Genomic DNA, 26348 nt, shown 5'->3' on the forward strand with positions numbered 1-26348 from the left:
AAGAGAGAGGGGGAAAAGTCTTGATTAGAACCACTTAGCTACAGTTCACGAGGGTCAGTCGCTTTTTCACGTAAATAACCAGAGCCAATTTATTCTGGTTTCATGTACAATTTATTTAATTTGATAAAGGCATACACTTAGCGTGAGACCAAACATTCGAGAAGAAATGTACATGTTAACTCCCGTCCTAAACAGAGATCCATTTTTGTTTTTTTGATGAAACGTCAAACCAAAGTTTGAAAACCAAACGGTGGTTCGTTAAATCCGTTGTTCTGTCTGCAAACACAGCAGCTGCCCTCAGGAGCAGGACTGCCGCTGTTGCTTTCAGTCGATACAGCAGAGGTAAGACTGCTTGTGGAATTGGAGAGAAAAAGATTTTAAAAAGCAGAAACAGGTTTAGTGTTTTTGTATATTTCTCTTTTTCATTGCCCAAGGGGTTTTCTAGCACATTAACACCCTGCGCCTCAAAGCTGCAGTAGGTAACTTTTACACAAATATGTTTTTTACATATTTATTAAAAAACATATTTTCATTGACCATAGAATTGTGAAAATTGGAATTACGAAAATAAATTCACTTAATAGAAACAAACATATTTTGATCAGATTTTGAGCTAGCATGAGGTGGTTTTCTAGCTGGATTTTGTAAATCTGCAATGGAAAGACTTTTTTTTCCCACTTCACGAGTCAGATGATCAGGTGGAAATGATGAAGAAGAAAACAGGAAGTGGTGGGAAGATGATGGCACAGCACATTGTTAATGACTTATCGCGTAATTTTAATTGCGCGTCTTATTTAATGGAAACAACGTAATTTTGGAATAGTTTCTTTAACTTTAGTTGAATATTGACAAAGTTTTGTTCGCATTTATAATGGAAACACAGTTACTATGTCCTGACAGTGTAATATGACAAAGGTAATCCAGTTACTATGACTGTCTGCAGATATGCAGTGCTCCAATCAGTCAGGAGGAGGGGCTTAGCGCTGTCAATCATGCTTGAGTACACGCTGCCTAATGTGCTAATGGCAGAGAAATAACTTATCATCCCAAAAAAACCTGTTTATCTGCCGTACTAACTGTATTTATGCAGGAAAAGATAAACTCAAGTTTTTCACAAGTTATCTGTCACGACTATGGTTGCCACCCGTCCCTTAAAATATGGAACCGTCCCGTATTGAACCGAAACGGGACGCGGTTTGTTCCGTACTCTACAAATGTGGATGTGTAATAATAAATAAGAGGTCCCATATAAGGTATATAGTTTATAAATACCTGCCCCAGTCATTGTTTGACTCACGGTGTTGGTGTTGCGATATTGTGCCCAACTGCTTTCTGGGTAACACAGACCAACCAACACGCTGCCGCCACTGTTCGGCCGGGGGGGGGGCTTTATATATAAAGCCCCCCCCTAACCCGGGGCTTTATATATATAGGGACTGGTCCCTTGGTAACCCTAGTTGAAGCACCTCCCACCCCCCCGCTATGAGACTAGGATGATGTGCATTAGTGGGTGTGCCTTATTTTGATTTCTGAAAGGTGGCAACCCTAGACACAACACTGTGACAGTTTCAACAAATATGTAAAAAAAAAAAATATATATATATATATATACAAAAAAAACAACATTTTTTAATAAAAGGTCCATACTGCAGCTTTAGTAGATCCATCAGAATGAAATATTTCCAAGTAAGCATTGTTTTTCTGAGACTACAGCAGAGTTGCAGCAGTCTGTTCTTGCCAGCGCTTCACATCCAGAAGCTTCAGAAACAGTGAGAGTACTAAGATACGTCAGGGAGGAAAACTCCTTTCTGAGCAGCTATGAAGAAAACATCATTCTTCTGTCTGTACAGCACTTTAGGAGAGCAGGAATGCAACAAAGATGGCTTTTAAAAATGTCAAACTGACAAGACTTCAATAAATAAAGAAATAAAAACAGACACTGAGTCCTTTACAAAAAAAGACATAAATTAAACTCATAGTGACAAAAATGCCTTTGTGTATGTTGATTGAAAAAGATTTTTTTTAAGAAAATTACTAAACATGCACTTACTTTGTTTTTTGAAATATACAGTTTTATGTACAGAGTGGATTAGAGGCTTGTAGAGGATTGAGGCTTTTTTTCATACTATCAATGAGCACTGGGTGAGAGAACCAAGCTGGGAGAGAAATTATTTACCCCATAAAATGACGCTGCTGTGCAAAAGCCTTACAGTTTCCCACATTTTTTTCTGGTTTTAGCCACAAACTTCATGATTTACAGGGTTTTATGTGATAAACCAACACAAAGTAGTGCAAAACTGCAGATAGGATGAAAGAAATAATGTAAACTAGATTAAAAATACTTGATAAGATTTTATCTTTGTGCAGTGCATTTCCTTTAAAAATGAACACTATACTTTTTAAGATTTTCCAACAAAAAAAACAAAACAAAACTGAAAACTATGTAGGATTTGTTTGCACTTTGTGTTTGATATAAAATACCAAATAAAATAAAAGGCATTTAAATTTGTGGTTACAATGTGACAAATATAATAATTTCAAGAGATGCCTTTTGCAGGGTTATACATTAAGTGAGATCACAGTCTGGTTATATATTTACAGTCAATAATTTGAAGCATATTTAATTTGATTAATTTAGTGTCTAAGGTTTAATTCTTTCCTGACTTAAAAAAAACACATAAAACAGATTCATTTGTTTGGACCTGCAGCAAAAGGTGGGGAGGAAAATTTCTACTTTCTGAACTGTAAAGCGATTGTTGGGAAAATAGCATCTGTAATGTTTTATTATTAATATTTATTGAAATCTCCCCATTCTCTGTGAACTATTCAGGATCTGTCCCTGGATCAGACAGAAAGTTCATTACTAATGAGTCTGTGCAACGTCTACATCATCATCCATGAACACAAACACAGTAAAATATCAACTCAAGAGCTGAAGCCGAGACCAGAAAGAAATCAGCAGGTTTTATATGTTGGACTTTAGAGGACTGTGTGAATAGAAGCACTTGGAATTGAACCAGTGAGAAAATATTCCACTTCCTGTTTGTCTGGGCGAATGGAGTGACAGTAAGGCAGTGGAAGGTGTGATCATGTCTTTTACAGGATCTGGAGTTCAAGCAACATATTATTTACTGGTTAATAGACAGACTAAAGTCTTTTCTTTTTTAGTAGGTTATCTAGTTGTGGATGCTGAGATCAGAAACAGTACAGCTGCCTAGATCTACCCCAGGAACCAGTTCATCTAAACTTCTGCACAGCATCAACATAAATAAAAACCACAAAACTGCCCCCCCCCCCCCTCACAGTTCACTCCCTGCGCTCTTTACAAGCCATATTAAACGTTTCTATGGATTCTGGGTTTCTTCTGTGTGAGAGGGAAGCTGCTTTCTGTGACCAAACATCTGGTTCTGTGACCTCTGGCTTTACAGAGCGCAGCTCGGCTCGTTGGAGCAGTCACTGTGGTTATTGTCGGCGCCGCTCCTCTTCAGCTCCCTGGCAGCGTTGTGCTGCGGCCCGTCGCCGCCGTGGCTGTGGCCGTGGTGGGGGGCCGCCTGGGGCCGCTTGCCGTGCTCCAGGTGGGGCCCATGGTTCTGGTGATGGCCACCGCCATGCGGCTCTGCATCGACGAACGCTGTCCCCGCCTTGGTGTCGTCCCCGGCCTCGAAGTTGGCGTCGCGCTCGGGGCCGGCGGCGGCGGCGCTCTCTGGCACCACCTGCAGGTAGGCTCTGACACGGTGGTGGCGGGCCCCGGCCTCGTCACTGAAGTCGATCACGCGGCATTCATAGGTGCCTTCATCTGACGTTTTGACCCGGGAGAGGCGGAGCTTGTGGGAGATGTTGCTTCCCACGACCTTCACAACCTGGCAACGACAGAGGAAGAGTTTATAATGATGCTGTTCGATTTACTAATATTATTACTTTATTATTTTCAGTTTTTCTTCATTAGTAGTAGCATTGTTATTTTATTATGTTAGCACTGGGAGAAGACAGAGGAGCTCAATTTTTTTTTTACATGTAGTAATTTGATAATAATGATTTTAGTCTAGTATCTATTAAGAACCATGTTTTCGTGTCGGGATTTGAACCGTTTCATGTTTGGACATTCAGACGCTCCAAACTTTTCCCCACAAACAGAAACAGAAACTTTCCTTCCTCTGATCATTTATGGGATATTGATTACTCAGGAGATTTTTCTCATGGATGTTAGCCTGTTTCACATCTTTTCTCTTCATTCTTTATAGAATATATTTATGTAATATCAGAAGATAAAACCAGTGGCGCAAAAAGTGGGTATGCAGCACATGCAACGCATAGGGGCGCTGCACCAGAGGGGGCATCAAAACCCCGTCTGGAGGGGGCGGCGCGCCCATGATGCCTTCATACACTTCACCGTGCACATGTATATGTAGCGAGTTTGACCTTTTGCGTGTTTTCGTCTGGGGGGTTAGGGGGTAGTGCGACTGTATGTTTTCTATTCACCCTTACACACCTTCCTTTGGGGGGGGCCCGATTTATGTTTTCGCATCCACCTGAATAATATGTAGTTGCGCCACTGGATAAAACAAATATGGTTCAACATAAAAGCTTCAGGATGACTTTGGGGCTGAAATCCTCCACAGCGTCTTTTTCCCTGAGTTCCTCACTCACTCAGAGAGGATGAGTCTGTGGGACATCAGAAATATGACTCCCATTTATCACATACCTCTGTTCTGTTCTATTGTGTGTGTGTGTGTGTGTGTGTGTGTGTGTGTGTGTGTGTGTGTGTGTGTGTGTGTGTGTGTGTGTGTGTGTTCAGCAGCAGTCCCTGTGTTTGTAAACATGTTTGTGTCTTTACTTATATGGATCTGTCTTATACGTCGAACGAGAACTCATGATGAATACTTTCACAGCGTCGTGGCCTGCAGTGTTTGACTCCATCTACACAACACACACACTTACACACACATACAGAGGCTGGTGCTTCCGTTACAGCAGCACATCAGCTTGTCTGTCTGGGGAAGGAGAGAGAATTCATCTTTATGTTTGTGAATTCTTCTGAAAATTATATCAGAATATTTTCTTCACTTATGAAGCTCTAATTTTAAATCCATTCAAATTTTTGGGATGCAAGTTATTGATAAATGAGTTAATTTAAAGTTAATCAATCTTATTGACCAACTAATGATTCATTGATAAGCAGCCATTTTCTTAAGAACCTGAGTTTTCATTCACATAAAAAGGTACATCTGTCGTTCCATAACATATATGGATTAAGTTTATTATATGCTGCATTTTGAAATAGCATTAAACCCTAACCTTATATTGTGTGGGCTATATTAAATACTGAGTAAACTGAAAATTGTTATCTCATATTATTAAACTTGAACATATTTATAAAATATAATGTAACATGAACCTTTCTGCTTGCTCAATAGATAAATAGACTATTAAAATATATGAAACTTAAGTAGCATGTTGCATCCCAAACCAGACTCTGTTTGGACCGCTTCTCTTTCCTGTTCTGGTATGGCCCCGCCATCTTCATTTCTGTATCAACTGAGGATGACCAGCAGCAGCCAAAATACAAAACTAAAAAAAGGGCTAAGTGGACATTATTAGTTAATTGATTCAAACTGATTGTAATCTAATAAACCATTAATTGACAATTTATTGCAAGTCAGTAAAATCTTTAGCTTGAGTTTTGTCATCATAAAGTAAATGAATATTATCTAATTACAATTTGCTGAATATTAAATCAATCTGTTGAAGTAATTTCCAGGTTTTGCTCGACATTTTTTCAACATAATGAGGCTCTCTGGACTTTTCCCTCCTTTGTGGCCTCTTCCTGTCAGTGTTTGTCACTGCGATGCTTCATTTTGCCCATTAAGGTAAGGAGGGTTCTTAGAATCTGGACGCCTCAGAAGGACTCTGAGCCACCGTTGAGCAGCAGCGATCCCGACACTCTGGTCTCATCCTGACACTCACCGTCAGGATGAGACGGTGAGTGTCAGTGTGTGATCTGGAGCATTGGCTGCACTGTGAGCCGCATAGAACTGAAAAACACACACTGTGTAACACAAAGACAGACACCATGACCTGCTCAGGAAGCGCTCTGACTCACACTGATCTTTGTAGCATCCTTTAGCGTTTCCTCCTCAGGAGACACCTTAGAAAAACAGAAGAATGTCAAAGAATCAACAGGTTTAAATTTTAACTGATTACTGACATTTGATGTCAATATTAACAACTGAAGGAGTGAACCTCCTGTTTAGTTGGACAATTCTGTGGTTAATTTCTGAAACCTATCATTTTCCAAACATACGGAGACTCCACTGACAAGCCCTTCATCATAACATTACACTGAGCTGAAATCATTTTTAGTCAACAGATTGTGTGCCTGAGCCTGTCAGATTATGCTGTGCTTATGTTTATATTAATAACCGTGGACATATTTATAAAATACAATGTAACATGAACCTTTCTGGTTGCTCAATAGATAAATAGACTATTAAAATATATGAAACTTAAGTAGCACGTTGCGACTGGATAAACAGCTGAACTGAGCTGTTTATCCAGTTTCCTGTGATTATATTTATTAAAGATTAGTTTTATTGTCCTGGTTTGAAACTCAGCAGGCTTTTAAAATGTAACATGCACTTCCTTTTGTCTTGGGTTAGGGCTGCTTAACCTGGAGTTAAGCAGCCCGACAGGACAAAGGTAATGTCCAACAAAAATCTGTGACTTTGTGCATTTTTTAATAGAGATTATTTCTATTGTTATGTTAAAAGTTTGACTCTGTGACTGAAAGGTACCAAAAAACATAAAAAAACAAAAATCAGTGTGGAATAAGGTCTTGAATGGTACTTCACTGTAATACATTTAAAACTTAAATGGATCCGTAATGTGGTGCGAACTGAGACTTTTAGCTGCTGCCATTCACTATGACATTTTTCTCATGTTATCAGTGATCAGCCAATAGATAATCATCCTGATATGTGTTTACTTCATGCTTTTTCAGTATTGAGGAAAAATTCCTGTATCTTGTTGAAAAGTTACTTATGAGTTAGTTTTGTCTTATTTTAACCATGCTTAGCCATTTGAACTAGAAATTAGACCAAAATTGCTTGGTGTTGTGTTTTTGCAGTGAAGTGCACAAATCAGTCAGAGTTTTTGTACCTCATTAGTCGTCCAGGGCTGCTGGTCCGTCCACTCCAGGTGGTTCCTGATGTACCACCACTGGATCTCCAGCGAGTAGGACGGCGTTCCTGCTCCTCTGAAGGAACAGGCCATCTCCACGTCCTGGCCTCTCTGGGCAGTCATGTCATGGGGAACCTCAGTAAACATGGCTGGGAACACAGAGAGCAGACATGGACAGTGTCATTATGAGTGGATTCAGTCCAGAGAGGAAGGAGAACCTTAGTGGGTTGAGGTTAGGCCGACTAACCAAGGTAAGTAAAATATAAATGCATATCTTTGTTATTGATTTTATCTAAATTGAACTCAACTCAATAAAACCAACTTCTCATATAAAAAGAACAACCTGAACAACCAGTGGCATGACCTCTTGTTGCCATATCAACCTTCAGACCAATCAGATATCCAGCTTCTATACACCACAAATCTGGAGTAAACTCTAAGAAAACTGCATAACAGCTGAAACACTGAGTTGCCTTTAGTTCCTAGTAACTGGAACATTACTCAATATATTGATCAATATATCTGATGTGTATTCAAGATTTTGATGATGGCATTTGACAAAATGTAATGTTTATTGATTGTTTCATAATTAGTGACTATATGATGTTTTTATGATTTAAAGCTCTTTGAAATGATTTTTCAGCTAAAAGTTTTAACTCATGTTAAACCATTAAAAAAAAAATCTTACTATCCTTACACATTATGCTGCAATGGCCCATGTAAAGCAAGCCTTTTATTATTAATATAGGAATAGTTTCACAAATCTTTGATAAAAATATTACAGCCCTAAAATGTTGCAGAACATACAAAGGTACAGATTAAAGGAGAAACAAATTAATTATAGTCCAAATGTGTAAAATAAACCTATGCAAATGCATCTAATAAAGTAATGCAGCACCACTTTTACACTTTTAAATTCATGATAACATATAAAAGCGTCAGTTGAAATGTTTAAATTTGATCAGTTTTAATTTGAAAGGAATCTTTGATTAGAAACTGAACACATTTTCAGCAAAGATTAATAACATATTTACAAATTTTAATGAATTTGTTAAGTGTCAAAGTTGTGTGTAAGTTTTAAGTGCATCTGCAGTGACTTCACACTAAAATATGAAAGCTGTTATTTTCCTCCAGCCATTAGAACCAAAGCATTATTTACTAAAAGGTTTCTGAGTGTAGAGGCCCAACTGTACAGAAGATAATGAAAAAACACATTAACCATGATAAACCAGACCTGAGACACTTACATGTTTCACTGATGCATGTATGGTTATTAAATAAAAGAATTACTAGAAATGATAAATCCAATTATACGATACTTGCAGTGTGAAGCAGTTAAACAGCACTAAACTCCTGAGACTAATTATTGAACATTTAGTTATCGTTAACTAAATGAATGTGTCCTTCATGCACCAACACTATTGTCCTAATTGATACTTGGATTTTTCTTTTGCAAAGTGGAAACTGGAGTGCAGCGAAGTGAACTATGAAGAAGCTTTAAAGATATTTGCATTTATTTTACAACTAAAAGAGTTTAGCATATATGATAGCAAATATGATCACAAAGAAGGTTTCTATGTGAGATATCCTGATCTTAGATTAAATGTCACAAAAATATTAGAAATAAAATGGAGAATGACTTGAGTGAAGATTTTCAGGCTACCCTTTCAGACTCTAGAGGTTCCTCACCCTGAAGAGTGAAGAAAGGGCGTCAAGTCCAGCATCAAATGTCAAATCTCTCAGAGGACCCGGGCCACACTCCACGTCTGATTGGCAGGAATGCAACTAGCAGACCCCCAGGGAAATGTTAACTGGCCCTGAGCTGTAGGGATTCTTGTTAAGCAAGTTTTAAAACAAAAGGTTACCCACTGTCTTACCATCTTATATGGAAAAGATCAGAAGTGAGTGCCAGCTTTTAAAACACAATAGCCAACTTCAATGTACACGTAACATTTTTTCTCTGTGACTCTTGAATATTCCAGAGCTGTCAAAGTTTCCAATAGCCTTCTTTTAAACTGCTGAGTCAGGAATAAACTTCACAACTGAGACCAGATCAAAACATTTCCTTTCACATCTTCAAGAAAACATGAAAAAAAGTTCTGTTTGGGTCACAGCAGACAGAAAAAGGATTTTAATTTCAGGTATTTTGACATTCTTCAGCTGCACATGTGGAGTTCCTCAAGGAGCCGTCCTGGGTGCTGTTCGTTTCTCCCTTTAACTAAACTGATCGTAAAATGTTAAAGATTCACTAAAGTGTCTACTAAACTCTTGAGATGACATCAAAGCAATAAAAATGTTGTAATCTTTCATTTAACCTTATTGAGAAAGATTTACAGCGCTGGTCAAAACTCCCAAATTCTCTTCAAGCCCGCGTGTCTGTAATCAAAATGGATGTCCTTCCGTGAGTTAACTTTGACTCCTCAGTGATTCCTCTTGCACTGCCAAGAGGTTACTGGGACAAGCTGCACTCTCTCATATCTAAATTTATTTGGAATGGGAAGAAACCTCATTTGAAATTGAGAACACTTCAACGAGATAAAACACTTGGGGGTTGAATCCTGAGGTCTCTGTTTCTTGGAAACCAATTGAAGAAAATCTATCCAAACCATACAGGCTGGAGGACTTGATATATTCTAAGATACCTCCTAACGAGACTAAATCAAGTTAGGACCCATAATTTCTTCTCTTCTTAGAACCTGTCATTCAGTGCTGAATCTCACAAACACCAACCTGAAATGGCATAAACACTCTCCTATATTTAATGACTTTTCTATCCTCATTGGAAACAAGCCATTCTCCTTCCGTAGGTGGAGAGATAAGGGTGTCAATGTCCTCAAAGACCTTATGAACAATGATGGCCTGCGTTCTTTTAGTGACCTACAAACTGCGTATAATTTACCAGGTTCTACTTTTCAGGTTCTTCTTTTATTTACAACTCCGATCGGCCATGAAAGCGTGCGGTGTGTCATGGGGTGTGCCTCTCCTAACCCATCCCTTACAACAACTTCTTGTCGCGGGATCAGACACGTGGCATTGTTTCTAAATTATATACATTTATTTCAGACCGTCGTGCCAGACTCCCTGTTGAAAATACATGGGGGAGAGATCTTTCCTTTATGGGAGATATAGAAATCTGCTGGGATACAGTATGGGAGAACCTCCACAACACATCCAAAAACTCTGACCATCAGCTTATTCATTTTAAATTTATCCATAGGATGTACTTGGCACCCAGGAAACGTCATGCTATGAAAATGATCACATCTCCTACTTGTGACTTATGTATACTTAAGACTCCAGGCTCTTTTATGCACATGTATTGGGATTGTCCCAGTGTGGCTGCTTTCTGGAGACAAACTTCCTCTACGTTGAGTGATTTGCTTAAAGCTAACATTCAATTATCACCATCTTTGTTTCTACTTAATGACGATTCCACTTTAGAACTTTCCTCGCAACAAAAGCGCATGCTATGGGCCTCACTGCAGCTAAGAAGATGTTGGCTCTACGATGGCAACCACCACACTTAACTGGCTTGGCAACAATGGGCCAACTCCTTCCTAGAAATCATCATGATGGAGAGGTCAGTGGCCAGGATGCACTCGGCCAGTCAAAAAACAATCAGCCCATGGGATGCAGCTTATTCTTTGGTTAGAGAAAGAGTGCAACATAATTCTATGTAATCCTTTCAATATGTAAATGTAAGTGATGATTTAATCTTCGTAACTGTCCACTTCCATATTTGTTATCACTTTGAGATCAGGGTAGGGGGTCGCCATGGGGTTGAGGGTTGGGAGGTTGGGGAGGCCACACTGCCTTTTCTATTTCTATGTTGTATCCCACCTATTGTAACTATACTGTAATGTACATGTTGTGGATGTAAAACAACTAAAATAAAAACATTTGATGGCAAAAAATGTTGTAAAAAAGAGATCATTTTAGTTTGGTGGAAGTGTGTCTGCTGGTTACACTGCTGTCAAAAAAGAGAAAAATAAAAATCACTAATGACTACCCATATAACTTCATTGCTATTTGATTTTATTTGTGTTGAAAAACAAATTAGTTAGAATTTTTTTATTGAACTGGAATTTCACTCTCTTTGGTGAATTTTAATAGTTTTTATTTTCTCTAATCAATTTTATCTATTGATTGACTCAACCTGCATCTTGGTCCAGTTTATATGTTCTTAAATGTGCATTTAGAGATGAACTGGACTTAATATCCACAATGATAAAAGCTCATATTTAGTGATGGATCCAATCTAATAGTTAAACTAAAAATAAATCTAGGTCTGAAAATCAGTCACTGAGCCCTTTTACTTGTATGAGCAATAATAATCAAACCACTGTTACCAGCTTAGCAACTTTGTTGCTATACTTAGCAACATTTCAGACAAAAAGAATTGGTATCTGCATTGAAAACAGAATAGGCTTTTTAAATATTGGGGATTGGCCAGAAAACTGTAATCAGTGCAAAATCTGATCTAATCCAATGCATTTTATAGTCAGTTTTATCCAAAGCCCTGTACTGGTACCAAAAGGTACTTTAAAAAACTTCCATTTAAATATGACCAAATAAAATACCTTTCCATTCAGTCAAACACATCCCCGCCTAACATTTACACTGAACACATTAAACTCAACCTGTTCCTGACGGAAAGCTTTGCCTCGTTTATTAGCTGTCAAAATGTTTCATTCTTATCAGATGGTTCTTATCATGTTTCTATCCTGTCATCTCCTGATCCGTTTGGAGAGAAGAGTGACACACTAACTGTGTTTTTATTAAGTTATTAAACAACTCCAGCGTGACATTCTTGGCAGTTTTGACGGTTTTTAAACCTTTGACCCTTTGATTCTCAGTCATTGTAATGTGTCAATCCTGTGCCAACAGAGTGCTGATTTTCCTCTTGATTCATGGACTAATGTCACCCTGTGAGTCTGCATTATGGATCTGTCTTGTATTACAAGAACAGAACAAGCCTATGGTCATCCCACCCTGTACATTGATCAAATCTGCTTGTATTTTTCATTTGTGACACCTGAAACACACCAGCTATTGATTTGACATTACAGAGAAACAATGCCTCCAGCACCTTTGGTGGAGAATATTCAAACCTGAGACAGAAACTGCTGGGTGAGATGCAGAACCTCTGAAATGATACCAAACAATTATGTTATTTTTCTACCACAGGGCTGTGAGGAACGCAACACAATCAACAGGTAACATTTTGTTGGTCATCATGAGTCAATCTATCATGACTTATAGATAAATGAACAAAAAGTAAGTTATATTTGTGAACTGGAAGAAAAAAAATGTCACGGTTTTAAAATCTTTTTACAATTAAAAATGATGAAAGATCGATTTATGTACAGCTGTAAGTGATACAGAATATAATGATGGACAGCAATTTTCAGGTTTTACCACAGATTCTCAGTGGATTTATGTCTAGACTTTGACTGGGCCATTCTAAAACAAGCACCTAAACTGTTGGCTTGTAGGTCTGACATTAACCTCTTTCAACCATTCAATGTGAATGAAATGCGAAAAACATCAAGAATGTTCCAGGGGTGTGAATATTTGTGCAAAGCTTTGTAAGAGATGTTTGTCATTCAGGATTTTGTAAAAATCATGAATGATTATTACCCAGGGTTGCTTATTATTATTGAAATAATCACCAATTAATTTCTATTAATCATTGGCTGATGTAAACAGACCAAAACTGGCCTCTGTTTTGTTGAAAGAACAACTCAGTTTTGCATTCCGTACTGTTTCACAGATTTATTCTAACAGTATAGATGAGCTCTGCTTGAGGAATGTACACTACAACTCATTATTACAGTCTGTTTTATTCAGTTATCCATGGCTTCCCTTCCTGTTTCACTCTGCTCTATCTCCCCTGAGTGTCTCCTATTAACAGTCAAACCTAACAGTCACAGAGTCGACTGTGACTGTGAAATGGCTGCAGTCACTGGTCGCTCTGAAGCATTATCACAGTCCCAAAGTAACCAGTGGAAGGCTCTGAAACCAGTTAGGTGTTCGCCACAGGGGTGCCGCCAGGAATCATGGGCCCCTGACAAAAAATTTGTTTGAACCGCCCCGCACAATTTTTTGAGTCTATTTGACCCATAAAAAGCGTCACAATTTTAAAGGCTTGCATCTGTCTTGCTTTCTTTGGTTCAATACTGATAATTAGCACAATATTTACTGCTCATGAATTTAACATCCAGTATGCAAGTAGGTTGCTTACATTTTTTCTATTAGTTTCAGATACTGAAATGTCTCTCCATGAGCAACAGTCAAAAGCAACGTGCAAAATACACATAAAGCAATCCAGACTTTTCAAAAATGCTATGTAGTTGCATTTTATTCAAGCTCCAGTACATAACTTTAATAAAAAATATGTTTTCTCCATATTTTTTAAAGCTGTCACCATGTCGTAGCAGTTTGTTATGAGACAGATAATCTGTGAAAACAATCAATCTCCTCCATCTCCTTCCTGAATTACTATTACTGGTTAAAGTAATGAACCGTTCTGACCAAAACAACCAATGAGAACTAGTAGGACGCTCTTAGCGCTGTCAATTATCCTCATTCCCTCACTGCTAAATGTGCTAATGAGGGAGAAACAACTTATTACAAGAAACTGTTTATCTGCCATCATTGGTAGCTATGCTAACTAAACTGAGCATTCACAGTTTGAATCTGCACAGCTCTGTGCTATGCTAGCTGCAGCACGGCACAAATCAAGGGGGAGGAAGGATGAGCAGCACCACATGAGATTGTGATTGACAGCACTAAAACTCTCCTGTCACTGACTGGTTGTTTCTAGAGAACCCTGGGAGAAAACAGAGGAAATATATTTTTCACATTACCTCTCATACCATACCGTCACAACATAATGACAGTTTTAAAAAATATGTGAAAAAAATATTTATGTAAAGTGACATAATGCAGGTTTAATTTCACTCAGGAGAGGACAGGTCAGGAGGGACGTGGATTAGAGCTGCTGCTGACTGACTCATTTGTTGTTAAGTGGCAAAAAGTACAAGGGACAAGTTAAATATATGAATATGTTGGTAATTTCTTTCCTTAATTCATTAAATGCTAGTGAAAAGGAGGCAGTTTGCCACTCTTGCCTTTTTCTCTCTCTTCCTCTCTCTTTTTTTTTTGAAAACCTGATTTTATAACTTTTCTTAGCAAGCATAGTAACTGCCACAATCGTGTCTTCCATTGACTGCTGCTAACAGTGTCACTCTCTAGGCAGGAATGAACCATTTGACGCAGACAGGGGAGTTCAGGGCAAATACTGATGTGCATTTTTTGATCTGGGAATGGGAACATTAAATTTTTACTGCTAAAAACAATCTTTGAAAATACAATATGATTAATTTTGTAATTTACAGGGCCCCAATTTTTTTTATTTGTTTTATTTCTATGAACAAAAAAAAAAAAAATTAAAATGTGGAGGGCCCCCTATTGGTCAGGGCCCCTAGATTTGTCATCACTTTTCCCCTCTATACTGCGCCCCTGGTCATGACTAATTGAAACCAACTTTATTTCTATTGTGTTCTATAAAATCCACAAAACTTTCAGATTGCTCCAGCAGTAGAAAATAATTTCAATGTTTTCATTATTCCCTGCAGTCGTATAAACTTCCCAGTTTGACCTTTTAAGCTGCATAGAAAACTTCCTCTCTCCTTTTCTGAGACGATGGTATTCTTTAAAGTTAGATCTCTTTCTACTCTCTGTGTGTAGATAATTAGGGACAGAGAGTAAAATGAAAGTTCAAGTATGCTGAAGTAAGACTACACCACTTATCATGGCTGTAATTACCATATTGAGTTTATAACAGAAATAAAGGATCAGCGTGGCCACTTCAGCTATCTGCTGCCTCACACATTGTCCTCCACACACACACAGCCTAATTTAATCCTTTTTTCATTGTGCCAGTACATTAGCATCACACATAACACACGAAGCCTTGCTGTCTTTAATTACTTCAGTTTTTGGTGATGATTTGTTTTCTCTTCTTCTGTCCTCTCTGAGGTTGTAATTGAGTCGAACACCCAGGGGGCAGTATAGGGGGGAAAAGTGATGACAATTCTAGGGGCCCTGACCAACAGGGGGTCCTCCACAATTTAATTATTCATTTTTTGTTCATAGAAATAAAACAAATAAAAAAATGGGGCCCTGTAAATTACAAAATTAATCATATTGTATTTTCAAAGATTGTTTTTAGCAGTAAAAATTTAATGTTCCCATTCCCAGATCAAAAAAATGCACATCAGTATTTGCCCTGAACCCCCCTGTCTGCGTCAAATGGTTCATTCCTGCTTGGAACGCTAGAGAGTGACGCTGTTAGCAGCAGTCAGTGGAAGACATGAACGATTGTGGCATTTACTATGCTGCTAAGAAAAGTTATAAAAAATGGTTTTCAAAAAAAGAGAGAGAAAAAGGCAAGAGTGTTAATTTATAACCCAGTTTTTCTCCAAGAGAGGTGGGTAGACTGTGTGAGATTATCAACCATTTAGCATAATTAGCTTAGCTACAAACTACTGTTTGCCTCCTTTTCACTAGCATTTAATGAATTAAGGAAAGACATTACCAACATATTCATATATTTAACTTGTCCCTTGTACCTTTCACCACTTAACAACAAATGAGTCAGTCAGCAGCAGCTCTAACCCATGTCCCTCCTGATCTGTCCTCGCCTGAGTGAAATTAAAGCTGCAGTATGTAACTTTAAAAAAAAAAAAAAATTTCACATATTTTTTAAAAATGGAGCTAAAGCGGAAGTTCAGACTGGAAGACTCCGCCCCCTCCATTCGCCCATCGACGTCATGCTCATCTCCGACCTCAGCACTGGACCTCACCCGGCGCGTTCAATCAGCAATCAGGCTCCACATAAAGGATCCACACCCAAGCCGTCAGCCGCTTCCCGGCTGCGTTCAATCCGTTCATCTGCACGTCTCAGCTCCTCCACAGCTTCGTGATTCCCCGTCCTTCGACCTCGCATCCTGCGTTGGTCCTTTCTTTTTCCCCTCAGACGCTCCCCGGATGCAAGAGATTTCTTCCGGCCCCAGCCTCGATCATTTCAAGCAGCTTCTCCCGCCTATCTCTCACCTGCCTAGGGTTTCACTTACTCCATGATCCACCTCCGAAAAGCGTAAGCCCTCCGGTCACCTTGTTTACTTTGACCCCTTTGGCCCGTGATGCACGACGCAATACCTCCCGCACAGTCAGTGAGACAAGGTAGCTAACTGCGGAGCTCTACGTGGAGGGAACTGCCTGTTTATAGATGCCACGTATAAAACGACAGAATCAAAAGGGAGGATCTGATGGAAGCAGCAAAAGGCCATCTTCCTTCGCCCGCCAAGCTTCTCTCACTTCCGCATGCCGTCATGGTCAGCACCTTTCCGGATTTCCCCCTCTACGCCCGTCTCAGGCTGTCAGGATGCTCCTCAGATGCAAGAGATTCCTCGATGATTTCAAGTAGCATCTTCCCCCTTTCTCTCTCCTGACTGGGATTTCTCCATCTCCCGCTCCCTCGCCACCTACTCCACGATCCACCTCTGGCAAGCAGACACGTGATCCCACTGTTTTCAACCCGCACCGTCTTCTTCACCTCAGCGCCTTCACACCAGTGCCACGCTAAGGATCAGCATGCCTACGATTTCCCTCTCCTACATGGTCGCTGTCAGCCCGCTCAGCAACACCTCTCTGGTTTTCCCTCACTACGCCTGTTTCAGGCTACCAGGGTAAGACGTAGCATTCTCATGTCTCATTCGAGTCTCGCAATACTTCGTAACGCAGACACTTTTCATTAGTTTATCCCCTCCCGAACACTTTGGCCGTATATACATGCGCCACTCGGGTTCTAATGTTCAAGGACTTTTATCCGAACATTGACTTGGTTAAAACCTCGTCACCTGTTTCTTCGAGGCGCCTTTAAACATAACATTGGTTCAGCAGGTGACCAGCTGTTGCGTAAGAGCTGCAAGGCGTATGTCAGAATCCAGTCAGCCTTGGAGGGATGTCTATCGTATAAATAGCAGATGCATGTGCACTCAACTGCGAGCAGTGCAGCCCATCTTTAACTGGTCGTTTGGTCACCGCAGTTATCTATCTGCTTCACATTAGTTATTCGTCGCTAGTCAGCGCACTATTCTTTGTCGTCTGAGCTGTATTATAATTTATGCTACCCAGGCCCGGCAGCACGGGCGGACACTTCAGTTGTGTCCCGGCTGTTCTGCAAGCTCCGTGTTTTACCTACATGGCCAACTCTTTGATATTCCTGCATCGATTTGGTACCGGAGTTTCCTCCCTCTCCCTTATCGCGTCCTCTGCAACCTTGTTCTGCAATTAAAAGTTTTTATGTGCTGTTAACATATCATCTATTTCAAACGCAACTTGAGCCCGGAGACGTTCACACCAGTCGCCAACGGCGTAGGAGCCGCTAGTATAACGCCAATTCTTTGCGTAATTTAACCAACCGAGTAGAGTAATGCCGCTGGATGCAGGTGATGTTAGCTTAGTTATGACTAATTTCAATACAACCCCTTAAGCTTGTTAACAATTCGCCCGTGGCCATTGTCGTTGTGTATGTTCAGCTACATAGATTCATTCGGCCTGTTGAAGATTTTAGGTTGTAATTTTGGAAAATCTCTGGCTTCATCTTCTTCTCACGGATCCCAGGTTCTCCCAGCGGGCCGAGTTAAATCACACAGAAAACGAGTGTAGACATCTCAGAATTAGAGTTTAATCCAAGAAGACACACATGAAATTACAACAGAAACTCCAGAACAGAGACATGCATTAATTTACCTGAGTTGAATGGAAAGAAGGAAGAAAGAAGCAAAGATGTGCTTAGACGTCTTTGGAGAATTACAAGAGCAAATCCGAGTAGTTACTGCTGTGTACAAAGTTTTATAGTAAAGGCGTATTCTAGACTTTTATTTATTCAAATAAGGCGTAGCTTTGCTCATCCAACCAGGAGCTGTCTCTGATCCTGTTAAAGTTAGACACTCCCTTCAATTTGTTTTCAAGATCAAGCTCCAACTGTCACCTTTATCTAAACAAAGTGGAAGCAGAGCTTCTCCTCTACTGGCCTGGACTTCTGCTGTTTCAAGGCTTTTCACAGATCAGTGTGAAAGCTTGAACTTCTCCTGATGGTTTCCCACAAAGGGCAGTTCAAAAGATCTCAGCAAACAATCTACTTTATCTACAGGTAACAAAGGTTAACAGGACATAATAAGTTATTAATCTGAGAACTATAATTAGGCTTTCCAATCAAGACTTGGCAAGTTTTTTAAAACTAGCATATTTTAAATGTACTCCTTATCATGACCTAAACAGTCAATTCAATCAGCTAATCTCGTCTGGAGCAGGGGTTCGCGTCTCAGCTGGCCTTCTCATACCGTGGCATGAGGCATGAATTGTCATTCACCTAATTGTGGACTTTTACCCTGTTGCGACGCAATACGTGTAGTAGAGTGGCTTGCCAACGTAACATGAAGTCGACTAATAATTCCTCTTCAGTTCGGTTGAGTCTGTCCAGCGCTTCTGCTAATTATTAATCAGCCTTAAATTCTTGTTGACGAGGGCATTGTCCAATCATTGTTTCAATTTTTTTTTTTTTTGCTCAGTGTCCATTCACTACTTATCAAAGCAACCTTAAATAGAACTGGTTTAGTCTCAATGTAAGACGTGGGTTTTTTTTATTTAAAGCATTCGATTTATAGGTATTTTCCACATGCGCAATGTATAGTGGTTGATGATTCATATTTCATTCCGGTAGCTCAGTTCAGAACAATCCAGAGGATTTAAATGGTCTGGCAGTCGCTATTCCAGCAGGTGATCCTTTTCGTAGCTTAAGTTTTAGGTTTTTCTTAGCTGAACTCTGGATATTCCTGGTCTACTTGCTTCGCCGCTATCAACCGAGCTGTTCCATATTCTGATGTGTCCTGTTCAAGTCCCATGGGTCGCTTCTCAGTTCTTATCTCAAGATCTCCCAGAATCGGCAGATTATTTCCCAGGCCATCCTGCCACTTTCAGGCTATGTAGTCGGTTCTCTCACTTACCCCGCTCCCATACTCAAATATGCTCTTTCCAGTCTCACTTCTGGGCCAATAGCCTTTAGACTCTTACCAGTCATTCTTGTGGGTCTGTCGCTACGGCAACCAGCTCTTGCAGGTATCCTAAAGCTCTCAGCCATTCTAGTCTAAACTCCCAACCCCATTGTCAGGTCCAGTGGAGTTCATTCGAGTGGCACGTCTCTACACGTCAAAGCTTTTCGATGAGTTAAGATGGTATTTTCTTTCTATTTCCCATTTTAAATTCAGTCCGTCGGGCATGGCCTTTTTTTGGGGGGGATCTCCTATGTAGTTGGTTCAGCTTCACCTTCATTTCAGCAGCTCGAGTTTCCAGCTTTTTACGAAATTGTTCCACAGCCATAACCTGTTTCCTGAGGGGCTAACTCCACTAGCAATCCCTAATTGTCGCTCTCATCAGTCGTGTGTTACTATAAAGCTGAACCTTCACCAGTCCGTTTCATGTCATCAACCAACTTTAATCTTATCTGTTTTTCACCCATGATCATTTTGACTATTGTTGATGAGCTGTCTCCACCTCTGCCCAGTTCAGTTCAGCCGTTAGACGGCATCGCTCATTTCATGTTTAATCTCAGGTCTAGCTCTAATTTATTAGTGAGGGCTCCCTCAGTGCCTAGGTGAGCACTGCGCATTTCGCTGGTGGTGGTTGGTCTTTTCTTGCCTAAGCAAGCATTCTTATCCAGTGATTTGTCCCATTTTCCTTCTCACGCCTCCATGCTCCCACCTACACGTCGCATCACAAGCACACTCGTTCTACCACATCCTAAGTCTTGTGAGTTTCTTTATCATCTCACTGATTACTTCCCCTCTTGACTTTTTCCTTCTCTCTCCATTGCTAACTCTTTTTCTGTTTTTGGCTTTTCCTCTGCCCCTGCTGCTGGCCCATGCCCTAGTCTTTCTCCGTGTTAGTCCATGTCTTGGTTGTTTTCTTTTTCCTTCATACTTTTCAGCGTGGCTCCCTTACAGCGGGCACCTATCCTCCATGTTTTGTGTCTCCTATCTGATCCCATCTCCTGCCAGGCTCCCCGCCTTCAATTATCCTTCACTCTCTGCCTGGTATTATTTTGGCCCTTTCTCTTAGCAATCCTTCACTCTTCAGTTGGGCATCACGATTTCATAAAAAAAACCTATCTATGAAATTTGAATCCTCCTACCAGCTTCTCACCCTCTAGTCTTCTGCACTCCATCGGCTGTCAACCCGTACTGTACTTCTCTCCCTGCATCCCCAAGTCTGCACACAAGTTTAGGTCTCACGTTTCCTCGGGCCTCAGCCCCTTTTTTGGGGGAGAGCATCCCTAATCGGTTATCGGGATGTTCATCGAGTTCACATCAAATCTCAGCTCGAATTTGCTGCCGGGGTCCGAGCGCCAAAGAACTGTTATTCATTCCTGTCATTAAATCTTAATTGTTCCCCTTTTGTCCGTCTGAGTCTTTCCAGATTGAACTGTCATTATGTTGTGACAGCTTTAACAAATATGGAGAAAACATATTTTTTTTATTAAAGTTATGTACTGCAGCTTGAATAAAATGCAACTACATAGCATTTTTGAGAAGTCTGGATGTGTAGTTGTTGCTTTTGACTGTTGCTCATGGAGAGACATTTCAGTATCTAAAGGTAATAGAAAAAATTAAGCAACCTACTTGCATACTGGATGTTAAATTCATGAGCAGTAAATATTGTGCTAATTATCATTATTGAAGCAAAGAAAGCAAGACAGATGCAGGCCTTTAAAATTGTGACGCTTTTTATGGGTCAAATAGACTCAAAAAATTGCGCTGGGGGGCCCAAACAAATTTTTTGTCAGGGGGCCCAGATTCCTGGCAGTGCCTCTGGTCATGAAACCTTGAAAAGGAGGAAAAAGGCTTTAGCAATTAGACAAAGTAATTACTTACTTCAAACAAAATGGCAGCAAATTGTTTGACATCAAGCTTTGTTATTGTAGCAAAATGATCCGACAGGTTTCAGTCCAGCAATGAACTGACACCAAGTTACAGGCATTAACATTCTAGTTTTTAAAGTAACAGGGACAGAACAGGTTAAAGAAAAATAAATCAATCATACCTGAAACAGAGGACTAGTAATCCTCTGTTTCAGAGGATTACTGTATTTGGTCTGTTATGATGAAGGACTGGAGATAACCTACTTGGCTATGGGAGACCAAGTAGAATATGCTAAAAATGTTACAAATAAAAAAATATTTATTTGTAACAAAAAAAATCAAAGAGTAGTGCTAGGAGTGATTGAATGCGTGTTAGTTCATACAATCAAAACATACAAAATGTGTTCAGCTGAAGTTTGCTAAATTAAAACAGATAACTGGACTTCAGCTGTGGGTATTTTTCTTCAGAAGCAATGACATTGGTACAGCAGTACATGGAGTGGAGGTCGGTGAACGTATCATATTCTGTCAATGTTTTTACAAGGTACATTGAATAGTATGGAATGAATAATAATACAGAATCAGACGGGTTTGCATATATTGTATGTTTTCAGGGTTTTTATGACTTTTCCAGTTCAATCAGAATGAATCCTTCAGTCTGTTATCAGACTCTGGTCTCCCACTACAAGGTTGGTGGATTTATACACTAAAACCCAGGAGACATTTGCAGCAGGTCTTACGCTTCCACTCACCATTCAGAACGTAAGATCCCTCCCTCTCTTTCCATGTAGTGAAGATTCCTACGTGCATTAAAGCCATCACTCACTCACTCTTCTCTCAATTATAGTTTGATGTTCTGGTTCTCCTCCCAGATTCCTGACCACCACCCTTCCCTCATTCCTCTTCATCTGTTAAAATAAACATATTTAACTGATTTCCGTTCTCCTGAGAGTGTTCTTGCATGTGGGTTAGAAAACTGGAACCCAGCATGACAATAATATGACAGCTGATGAGAATAAGTGCATGTGTTCTGCTGAATTCATTTAGAGAATCATAAAAAGATAAAACAACACATCCATGGAGTTATTTTTTTGAAGACCAATTAACTGGTTTTGCTACAAAAGTGTAACAAATATTCCTAACAAAGGAAAACAAGAACTAATTAGTGCACCAGGCCACGCTTTAAATAGGAGCTTTACATTTTTTACAAAACAATCCTTTTTAATTGCCTGTAGTGTTAGATTATCCACTGGCTTTGATGTTCTTACAAACTGCACCTAAAGCCGCGGTGAACGACACTGATGCAGCCACACACACACACGCACACACACACGCACACGCACACACACACACACACACACACACACACACACACACACACACACACACACACACACACACACACACACACACAGACACACACACACAATTGCCAATTTCCTCCTGAGTTTCCCAAACACATTAATTCTAAATAGTGGACGGCCATTAAAATTGAGTTTGCTGAATGAGACACCTGTCTGATAGGCATGTTCAAATGTGATCATGACTTTGCCATGAGTTCTTATAACTCTATAATTCTAATGTTCTTGTACTGTTTTCTAAAATTTTCTCAATATAAGCAAGTGAGATGAAGAGGAATGATTTTATCTCCTGTGGTCATTTCTCTTACTATTTCCCTTCTTTTAAGGGCTAATAGCAAAATCTCATCCTACCCATTCTGAATAATGGAAGGAATGGTTTATATTTCCTCCTTCTCTGTGCTCCTGCTCTACATTCATGACGCCTCCTTTTCAGCTTATCTGAGAATTCAAGGTTTACAGGTATTTCAAATTTTGTGATATTAAATCTGGTTCACAAGACCGATTTTCAAAACCTGAGAGACCAGACACTTATGATAAAAAATCATAAGTATAACGGGTTCACTGAAGTTGTTGAAAAGCGTGATAGTTCTGTATCAGGAAAACAAGATGATGAGGCAGCTTTCTTAGAAAAGGGAACTTGTACCATGGAAGGTGCGATCTCTGCTCCACAGCTGGTCACTGAAGAAGAGTGAGTCCCTGAAACACCGAAGGCAGTGGACCCACAACAGAAGAAACAGCCTTTAAATGACCAGGAGAAAACTGTACAATGTCTCACCTTTCCTGAGCCAGACAACATCCAGGGGCAGAATTTAACTGAGGTCTCCAACAATAAGAGTTACTTTGAAGTTTTCTCTGAAATGCTGAGCGATTAAGAGGAAAAAACAGTGAAGTTTAGTGAAGCAGAACGGGACTCTACAACCAAAGAGAAACCTAACCAGGAAGGGGAAGAATTACAATCTGAAAAATCTAGAAGTAGGAAATTAGAAACAGAAAATCTCTCTGAGCCTGAAACTGTCAACAATGTCCAGCTTTCTGGAGACGTAGATGAAATAAAAACGGGATCAGAAACACAGAAGTTATGAAGACTCTGGAAACAAAATTGTCCTTCAAAAAAAGATTTAGTTGAAATTAAAGCAGCAGATTGAAACTTTTATCATCCACTTTTTGGTATAAAGAGAGAAAAAAGGAACAACAATAAATGCAAATTAATGAGCTCATTTTAGTTTATCATGTGATTAATTATTTGATTTATTGATTATTGCCACAGACCTAATTCTGAATGTCTTGTTTTGTTTTCCTAGACATGCACTAATATGAATCTATGTCTCATTTTCTACATGTTATGAGTAAAGCCTTGACCTGAAAACATCAATGTTGGCTGATTTTAATTTCCGTTTTGATAACGATGGTAAGAAGTTTTTCTGCACTGGAAATAATTTATTCCAGCATGCTCATTAAACATTTATATTTGAAGCAGAGGTGACATCACACACAGTGTGAATGAGTGTTGAATCTTATTGTTTCCTGTTATGGGTGGAGAAGTACACAGAACAAATATAACTGAAGCCTGTGGTTGGTTTTCTGTCACTTACTGGCCGTTTAAAGATGGCAGTGTCAACGGTGAGAAAAGAGTTTCTTTTTTTAGATAAAATACAAAATAATTCAATTTGACAACATGTTGGAGAAAATGCCGTTTCCTTTCTCCTCCTCTCTGGGCTTCCCTAACTTCATTTCACTTTACTGAAGATGGAAACAGCTTCAAGTCTGCTTTTCTCAGTAACAACTTCCACACTCCAGACAGCATTAATTAAACATGTGTTGGCTTTCTGTCAGGTGGATCAAAACTGAAAAAATATTTTATGAATAAGCTGATTTTTGACTCCAGTTAACTTCTAATATTGAATGTTTCAGCTTGTACTGTGAATTAGTGACTTTGTGTTTGCTGATATGGAGAGATGCCTCAGATTCATCCAGCTTAGAAAGTAAAGCTGCCTTTGGTTGCTGTGGTTACAGTGTAATTATTCCAGTTTTGTGTCTTTTCTGAAGTCTCTTTTTCGTGATGTAAAATATTCCCATCACTTTCCTCCAATAATCTTCAAAGATTCTGCAGCTAGATTACATGAAAAGTTCTCTTCTAATGCTGTAGATTTTAATGTTTACATGTTTAATATTCATGTCTCTATAATAAAGCTGATGTTGAGATATGCTCGCAGGTGTATGTTTACCTTTCTATTTAAGCTGAAGCTGCTGCTATTTGGCCCAGATCCCAGCTGCTGGCCGGCCTTCCCACAGCGCAGGTCAAAATATGTTTTTCCTTCTAATCAGATAGGAAAGGTTAAATGAGAACATGGCTTCCAGAGCCGCTGGGCTCAAGCAGAACACCAAGGACAAGTCCTCTTTTTCTGCTTCCACACATCAGAGTCGCCAGCTCCACACAAGAAATTATTACTACATCATCACTTATCAACTACTGCTACATCAAAAAAAAAAGAAAAAAAGGTGGGAGTAGCAATCAGAGGAGTAACGATGGCCTTACAGAAAAACGGTAGATTGGGATTAAACCACTTGAGGCATTTCTTATCCTAGTAGAAATCAGAAAAGCAGCCGGCGATTTAATCTAAGGATTATGAACTATTAATGACTTATATTTAGTGTAAAAAGTTAAATATACAACTGAATCCAAATGATCTCATTTTCTGTTCTGGGAAAAAGAAAATCCCGTCCTAACTAAAATCTCATTCAAAATGTTTTGATCCATTTCTTTTTTACAAACAGCAGAGGAAGAGGCACTAAGAAAAAACATGCACTTCAGATGAAATGTATTCCTCTAACTCTTCAAACTAAGTTGTATGTGTTATTTATGTAGCTTTTGGTTGTTGTACATTCATGAACTTTGACATTTGTCTCAGCTTTGCCTGATTTGACCTCAGTTTGACTTACTGGATTTCTACTGTGGGGCAGATTGTTTTGTCACTCTCCAAAGTTTCATCCTTTTTTCAGAAATAATATTTTATCAAAGGCTTATTTTGTCTTATGGCATGTCTGCATTTTGATATGACACTGCGATAAAACAATTTCACCACAGTTTACACAAACAGATCTGGTAGATGACAATGAGGAGGCCTGTCACAATAATCAATAAATCAGTTAATCACATAATAAATTAAAATGAGCTCAATCATTTCCATTTGAATGATTTATTGTTTTTTCTTTTCTCTTTTTCTACCATAAACTGGATGATAAAATCTTTAATTTGGTGTTTTGGACTCAACTACAAACATTTTTTACAGAGATTTTACAATTAATTTTGTTTGTCTTTTGTTATTTTGTATTTAAAAGGTCTTCCATTCAGTGTTAAATAGAATGTGATCTTGCATTATTATGCCATGACCATCATATAAGTTTAAAATGCTCTCAAAACAGCAATATTATCGTTTATCACAATAATTTCTGGGACAATTTATCATCCAGCTAAATTAGTTATTATGAGTCCTGACTTCACAGATTAAGAACATTTTTTTAATGAATCTAAAACCACTGAAATGTCATTAGTGAAATCTTAAATCTGAAGTCTGACCCCCTGAAGGCTCCCATAGCGTCGGTCCATCTGGTCCGGCCTCCGCCCCGATCAGCTTCCTGTTCCTGTGGGTGTCACACATTTCATTTCTCTCCAAATTTGTGGATCATCTCCAGAAGAATAATTAGCGAGTAACGAGTCTCTCACATGGCTTCGTAACAAGCTTCATGCTCTGATAATGAGCTTGAACAAATCAGCAGTAAACAGCTGCGTTCAGCCACACACAACCTGCCGGAAGCTTTGAGCC

At 39.3% G+C, this 26348-nt stretch overlaps 1 protein-coding gene across 1 annotated transcript in view; it reads right to left on the reverse strand.

Annotated features, from left to right (window-relative positions):
• Positions 1–88: 88 nt before the first annotated feature.
• vstm2la (V-set and transmembrane domain containing 2 like a) overlaps positions 89–26348 on the reverse strand; it is a 74870-nt gene continuing 48610 nt past the window's right edge. Inside the window, exons 2-4 of the mRNA XM_088006876.1 lie at positions 7156–7325; positions 6101–6145; positions 89–3860 (exon numbers count right to left, since the gene is read on the reverse strand). Coding sequence (XP_087863002.1) covers positions 3423–3860; positions 6101–6145; positions 7156–7325 — 653 coding nt within the window. The 3' untranslated portion in view covers positions 89–3422. The remainder of the gene's footprint in view (positions 3861–6100; positions 6146–7155; positions 7326–26348) is intronic.

The sequence above is a fragment of the Poecilia mexicana genome, unplaced genomic scaffold, assembly GCF_051168715.1.
Source record: "Poecilia mexicana isolate PSO_F unplaced genomic scaffold, ASM5116871v1 scaffold_7, whole genome shotgun sequence".
NCBI classification, from domain to species: Eukaryota; Metazoa; Chordata; class Actinopteri; order Cyprinodontiformes; family Poeciliidae; genus Poecilia; species Poecilia mexicana.